This window comes from Nothobranchius furzeri, chromosome 12 (genome assembly GCF_043380555.1).
Source record: "Nothobranchius furzeri strain GRZ-AD chromosome 12, NfurGRZ-RIMD1, whole genome shotgun sequence".
Classification (NCBI taxonomy): Eukaryota; Metazoa; Chordata; class Actinopteri; order Cyprinodontiformes; family Nothobranchiidae; genus Nothobranchius; species Nothobranchius furzeri.
Genome location: NC_091752.1, coordinates 66,306,369 through 66,313,124, shown reverse-complemented (window position 1 = coordinate 66,313,124; position 6,756 = coordinate 66,306,369). Strand labels below are relative to the sequence as shown.

Sequence of the window (6,756 nt, the reverse complement as noted above, 5' to 3'; positions counted from 1 at the left end):
AACAGAATACAGATGATTTTGCATATAAACCAAAGTATGAAACAACTTTTTCAACATAAATCTCATTTCCTCCCAACTGTCCCACAGCCACACCACACCTGTAATGTGTCCAGCTGGTACACAATGCTGACTCGAGGGCTGTGCTGCGGGCCGTGCACCAAGGCTGCAAGAGCTGGAGAAGGAGGCACCGAAGGTTGGTGGTCTGTGTGAGACCCTGCTATTTGGCCCCCGCTTGGCGAGGCTCACCAAGCTGCTCTTCCTGCTGTGCTTACGTGAGCAAGTGAGTGTGGTCTCCATCTGTTTATTCTCCTCATAGGTTTTGTCTGAGAAGAAACTAAACATCCTTTTTACTCTGATAACAGGTACGGGGTGGATAAAAACGTGGAGCAGATTTTCCGTGACAGAACCATGGTGTGGAGACAGGTTCAAGAGAACCACACGGAGGAGCATCTGCACCATGAAGACCTGTATACTACACTCGGGATGGCTATTCGTCTGGACATGTTTCACCATGTAGGGAGCATAGGTGGATCCGTAGGGTGCTCTCTTAGATGATCCTTGCAGGGCTGGCACCTATCTCCAGCAGTCGCCGGGCAACCAGACAGGGTACACCCAATCACGGGTAGCCAGTCGATCGCAGGGCAACACAGACACAGGACAAACAACCGTGCAACCACACACACACACACCTAAGGACAATTAGAGGGTCAATTAACCTAAAATGCACATTTTCGGACTATGAGAAGAAGCTGGAGAACCCGTAGAGAACCAACACGGTGCAAATATGCAAACTCCTTGCAGAAAGACCCCAGGTTGGGATTTGAACCCGGTACCTTCTTGCTGCCGTTGTGCAGTCCACAATAAATACAATCCACAGGAAATATACATTATTTTAATGCATTTATTTAAAAGAGAAATCATTTATAAAGATAAAAAAAGTGCAGGTTAGTGGAAAGATGCTCACAGAGACTTTGTAACTGAGTAATGTAACCATAAAACCAATCTTATCACGTTCTTATGACACGTATGAAACTCCAGAGTGTGTAAACGTGTTCTTACAAACAACATGATGGTAGTCGGCAGCCTGAAGCACACACAGGTTGTAACCCTGACCCACCACCGGAGCTGCTGTTAGATGTTTACATCATAGATTCACCATCTGAAAGGTGCAAATACTTAAAAACCTCCAACCTGAGGTGAGGAAGTTAGTTTCTCCACAGAGTTTTTTGTTTCCTGTTCAGTGTTTCAGCATTTTAAACACTTTTGCAGGCTTGAATTTTCCTTTTGACTTCTTTGACTCTTTTAATCCGTCCTTCTGCAAATCTGAGCAGAGATGACGAAGTTAGCTGCAGCTGACGGGCGATTTGGTCGAATACGAGCGGGTTTCTCACCTCTGTCCTTCATCGTCTCATCCACGATCACACCTGCATTTGTTTGTCTAATCAAAGACAAAAACATTTACTTTTAAATAGATGAATACAAAAGCACGTGTTGAGCCATCGTCCCTGCTGTACCTCTGTCTGTTCAGGTCCAAGCTGCTGATGATCTGGTTCCTCTGCTCGACGATGACGACCAGCTCTCCCATCAGCTGCTGCTCCCGACTCCGATCCTCCTGACCCCAGTCTTTCTCTGGATGGGAGTGTGAAAACCAACAGAACACCACAAATCAATCCTCCACACTGCTGCAAAAACTTTTTGACTCCAAATATTATATTTTTATTTAGTTACTTTTAAAGGGACTTTACGGAGTTTTGCATTTTTATGCTCGCGATTGCCCCCTCAGGCCAAAAGCGTGATGGCAGCTTCAATAGTAGGCTCGTGCACGAGGCGCGCATGCTGTACGTGCACACTCCTTAACGAAAATAACAGCTGAGACAGTCCCGTGTGTGTGTGTGTGTGTGTGTGTGTGTGTGTGTGTGTGTGTGTGTGTGTGTGTGTGTGTGTGTGTGTGTGACCCGGAGGACAGAGGACAGGAGAACGAGCAGCTAATTAATGAAATAATTTGGTTCTGTACCTTTCTCTTCAGCACAGCCGACAAAGGTTTATGATGGGTCAGTCCTCCTGCATGCTCAGATCATTCCCTTCCCTTGCTTGAAAAATTGTTCCAAAATGAAAGTTGAACCCACATCTTTTTTATCTGTGAATTCAATGCCGTTCGGCGAGTCTCAAATAAAAATTTGGGCATCTTACTGTAAAAAAAATATAACATTAATGTAAAAAAGAAACTCTAAATAAACTATGTTCACATCCAGAATCGATCACGGGTTTTCAGCATGGGAGTCAGACATCTTACTAGGTGAGCTAAAGCACCAGCAACATTTGATTTATCTGTAACATTTATATCCTTGATGACAGCTGAAACAACGTTCAAAGAACGGTTCAGAGCGAAAATGGCTATTTTGTTGCTAATTTGCAGGAAATATCTAGAAGAGAGTAGCTAAGGGTCCTCAGAAATGTAGCTAGCTTTGTCACTAGGCGTTAGGAACAGCGACAAAGTGGCACTGCCTCTCTCTCTGCTGCTAAAGCTACGGATAGCAAATGCTACGGGCTATGCCTGAGCGTGAACGCGCATGAAGCAGCCTGCTCGACCCGAGCATCTCTCTTTTTCTGTGATTTCACAGAAAAACAGGCAATCACAGTAAAAATGCCAGGGCTCATTCTACAGGACCAGGGCATTGCAGGAGAATGTATGAAGAAGAAATTTATTATTTCTATACATGTTTTGGCTGTCAAACTTCCATTATGTCCCTTTAATGTATGACAAACTGAAACACACACACAGACCTGGTTTATTAAGGAGACATCTGAGCTCATACTCCACGTCTGCTTGTTTATCCTCTAAATGTTGCTGTTTTATTCTGAGGAAAACCCACAAAAATCAGAGTTTTTCTTCTCAGGTCATAAAAATGTGACGTTGCCAAACCGACAGCAACATTTCCATGTAGTCCACTCACAGGTTGTTGAGTTCTTGGTCCTTGTGCAGCAGATCTTGTCTCTCGTGGAAAACTTTGATCCACTCCGTTAGCATTTGTTCTTCTTTACCTAAAATTAAAAAAAGAAAGATGGGAACAAGATTTCTAACGCAAGAATAAATCTGTGCAAGTGAATTATTTTACTGCTCTTGTCATCTCTGACTATCCTCTCCAGGTCGACTCCTTGCTGTTCCAGTTCTTCTAAATGACTTTCCAGTTCTTTCCTCTGCTTCTGCAGGTCCTCCGTGGAAACGTGTTGGTCTGTTTGCACCTTTTATGCAACATAAAAACAAACATAGATGCATAAAAGGAGATCATCTCAAACTGGTGCTTGGTTTAAAATTCAGCCACTGTACCTTCCTCCTGATGAGGGGGAAACCGTGACCTGGAGCCGGGCCACGAGTGGACGACACGTTCTGTAAACTCCTAGATTTGGACAACTCGGGTTTTCCAGAGGAAGAGTTTTCTTTGCAGACATCCTACAATTAGTGAAAAAGTACATATTGTATATGTGTATATACATACATATATTTATAGACATGTGGAAAATCGCAGGACTGTCTTAAAGCTCTTATTCCCCTCATTGTTTCAATAAATCTGCCATGGTCTCTAGTATAAATAAATAACTAGAGTTGTTTTCTGAGGAAAAAAAGCTCTGGCGCTCCTGTTACAGGAAGTAGAAGTTAGCCAGAGGAGTGTGTGGAGCAGGAAACAGCAGGATTTGGAGTCTTGCTCAATAATATACATGATACGTCTCCCCACTAACCAGTAAACTGCGCTGCTCTGGGCGGCTGCATGTTGGAGTAGCTCTGTTGACTATATGTAAGTTTTGACTTTTCTTGGACATTTTTTCTTCTAGTTTTACAAGAAAAACTGTATTTTTTGGACACTTTACTTTTCTGTTTCTGGTGCTGTGAAGCTTGGAGGATTTTTGCTGCTATTTTTTAGCTTTTTTCACTTTTGGAGCATTTGTTATGATGCGTAACCACGGCAACAAGCCAGTTTACAATCGGGAGCAGCTGATTAACATTGGAAAGGCTGAAATAATACCTCAACTGAAGCCACAAATCCCAAATGAGCTAAAACGCAAGAAGCGTGGGTGCAGAGCGGGAGCAAAACGGAGACAGAGAAAGAGGAAATTCAAACCATCTCTTCCATCGATCATAATGGGCAACGTGAGATCACTGGCCAACAAGATGGAGGAACTCCAAGCCCTTTCAAGGACTCAGCCAGAGTTTCGGCAGTTTCGGAACCGTTTGAGGAGATAATGCAGAGAAGGATTCTCCAGAGAATCAAGAAAATGATGGACAACCCTGAGCATTCTCTTCACAAGACTGTCCGACAACGGAAGAGTGTCTTCAGTCAGAGGCTTCTTCAGTTTGGCTGCAACACTGACCGCTACTGGAGATCCTTCCTGCCAACAGCCATTGTAATATATGATGACTTGATTATTATTATTCTGAGCTACTACAGCAATCAGTTTCCCTCTGGGATTAATAAAGTATTTTTGAATTGAATTGAATTATGTAACGTGATGACGGTTCTCTAATTTGTGGCAAAGGTCACATCTACCCAGCTGGGTCAAGCTGGGTCAAACAGTACTTTTAAATCCACAGATTAACGCAAGGAGCCACGATGTCTCAAGATCATATCCATTTCTGCTGCTGTTCCATCCCAGGAGGAGGACACTTCAAGTCACGATGATAATAATTAGATAATAATAATTAATAAAACTCATTGATTTTACTACTGTTTAATATAATCTCATAAATGATCAATTGGTTCAGTATAAAGGTATTTTAATTACATGAAATGGATTATTATGCTTTGGGTATAATGATGATTAATTAATAACAATGATTATGATGACAGTAAAAGATGTGTTCAGCATATCAGAAGGTCAAGTTCACCTTATCCATCTAACACAGAGTCCAGATAAACGATAACTGCAACACATGGTTTTGACGCATGACCAAAGCTTTCTTCCTGAGAGAGAGGGAGTGTCCTGAGAGCTTGGTGAAACTAACCATCACCAGCTTCTGTCAGTTCTTGAACCGACACCACGGAGGAAAGGGAACGGCCGTCCCTGAAACCTCCACCTGCTGTTCCAGTCACGCCGACAAGAATAGCTGAGAATAAACGAAACTGTAACCAGCTAACGAAGACTCTACCCAGAGTCATTGATTTCTCAAGTTAAGTTAAGACGAGAACGTCCATCTGCCAAACGCCTGACAACCGTGTACCCGGGACAACTCTGGACCAGACGATCGAACACTTGCGTCTCCCCTGCCAGACTGAGTGTCATCTTGGATGAACACATCCTCCTGATCTCGGGATCCACAAGAGGGTCCTGTTTGGGTGAGGTAGAACACGAGAATGCGTTTGATGCTGTTTTCTCTCTAAATAACTCAGTTAGCCGCAAAGCATCAATTCCATCCAGAATGCTTCTGCTCTCTGTGAAAGAAACCTTCTAATAATCTCATTCACGCATTCAAACTCGTATTTTTCATTTAGCTTCCATCCAGCCACAGGTTTGCTTTTAAAACAATTTTAATATCAAAGCTGTTAAAAATTGTCATTAAATTGTCATCCATGAATTGTCGTTTATGATTGTCGTTTCAATTATCTAAATTAAACATTAATCCTTGGATTAAAATTGGATCAAACAGGTTGATGTATGAACTTAGATCGATATAAGTATCCGGGATATTTATATATGATCTAAGCCTCATAGGTTCATCTGATTGGTCATTTTTCGGAATCTCCACTGAATAGCAACAGAGGTGATTTCAGTATGCAGTTAACTCTACAATTGATTGGCTAACAGCAATGCGACTCTTCCACTAGCATTGTTCGCTCTCCAACTTTGATCTTTTATTTCCACAAATGACACAAGCCTTAAGGAGTTCTGTCATGTTGTGGAGTTGCTAATGCTAATGGTTAGCTTCCATAGCCGAGACGTGCTCTGCTCTCTCCTGGATGCTAAACCAACAACAGCCTTCCCCGTCGCGAGTCAACATGGGTGAGTCCATCACTGCTAGTTTTCAGTGTGATGTAGATCTGTGTGGCTGCGAGCGTTTCTCCAGCTATTGTCTGTGGGTGGCTAATGCAGGAAATAGGGGTAGATGACTGTTTTCGCGTTCAGCATGCAATTTAAACTCAGTCACCGATCATATTTTGGAAATAACAAATAAAAACATTTTTAGTGAACTTGCTTCTTAAACAACAAAAACTAGACAAACATTAACATTAGATCGAGGTAGGTGCTTGGCATTCTTACCTTCTTGTCACATCCATTAGCTTCCTGTTGTCCTGCTGGGTCCGAGGCAGAGTGCTCAGGTGTGATCTCTGAGACAGAAAGGCTTCTGGATAAATTCTGATCGAGTCCTGAATCTGAAAAAATGCCCTGCTGTTTCAGTCTTACCAATCTGGCCAGCTGATCCTCCCTCTGTGGGGGTCGCTGCTTCTGATTCAACTTCTTTACCTCCACACCCCCCTTCAGAATACGCTGTTTGATCTGTATTCAGCTCAGATTCAGTGACAGGACCTTTGGCATCACTTGAACCAACTACATCACCGTTTTCCGATTGGACGGCGGCTGCAGAGGTCTCCTCGGGTGTGGCAGCTTCCTCTAGGAGCTCCTCCTCTTCAAACGGATTGGGAGGAGGCATTTTGGGTCTGCTTGATGATCCCCATGAGTAAGGGGTCGATTTGGACCGAGGGAGAGGTACTGGAGGTGGAGCTGGCGGGAGCTGTGACCACGGACCGGGGTGCACGATGGCCA

General features: G+C 43.3%; 1 protein-coding gene across 1 annotated transcript in view; it reads right to left on the bottom strand.

Annotated features, from left to right (window-relative positions):
• Positions 1 to 1,038: 1,038 nt before the first annotated feature.
• LOC107376302 (MICAL-like protein 1) overlaps positions 1,039 to 6,756 on the bottom strand; it is an 18,195-nt gene continuing 12,477 nt past the window's right edge. The window contains exons 8-16 of the mRNA XM_015945332.3: positions 6,397 to 6,756; positions 6,253 to 6,320; positions 3,329 to 3,451; positions 3,117 to 3,243; positions 2,955 to 3,042; positions 2,785 to 2,858; positions 1,515 to 1,629; positions 1,392 to 1,438; positions 1,039 to 1,323 (exon numbers count right to left, since the gene is read on the bottom strand). The exon at positions 6,397 to 6,756 is cut by the window's right edge and continues 35 nt beyond it. Of these exons, the coding sequence (XP_015800818.3) occupies positions 1,238 to 1,323; positions 1,392 to 1,438; positions 1,515 to 1,629; positions 2,785 to 2,858; positions 2,955 to 3,042; positions 3,117 to 3,243; positions 3,329 to 3,451; positions 6,253 to 6,320; positions 6,397 to 6,756 (1,088 nt within the window). The 3' untranslated portion in view covers positions 1,039 to 1,237. The remainder of the gene's footprint in view (positions 1,324 to 1,391; positions 1,439 to 1,514; positions 1,630 to 2,784; positions 2,859 to 2,954; positions 3,043 to 3,116; positions 3,244 to 3,328; positions 3,452 to 6,252; positions 6,321 to 6,396) is intronic.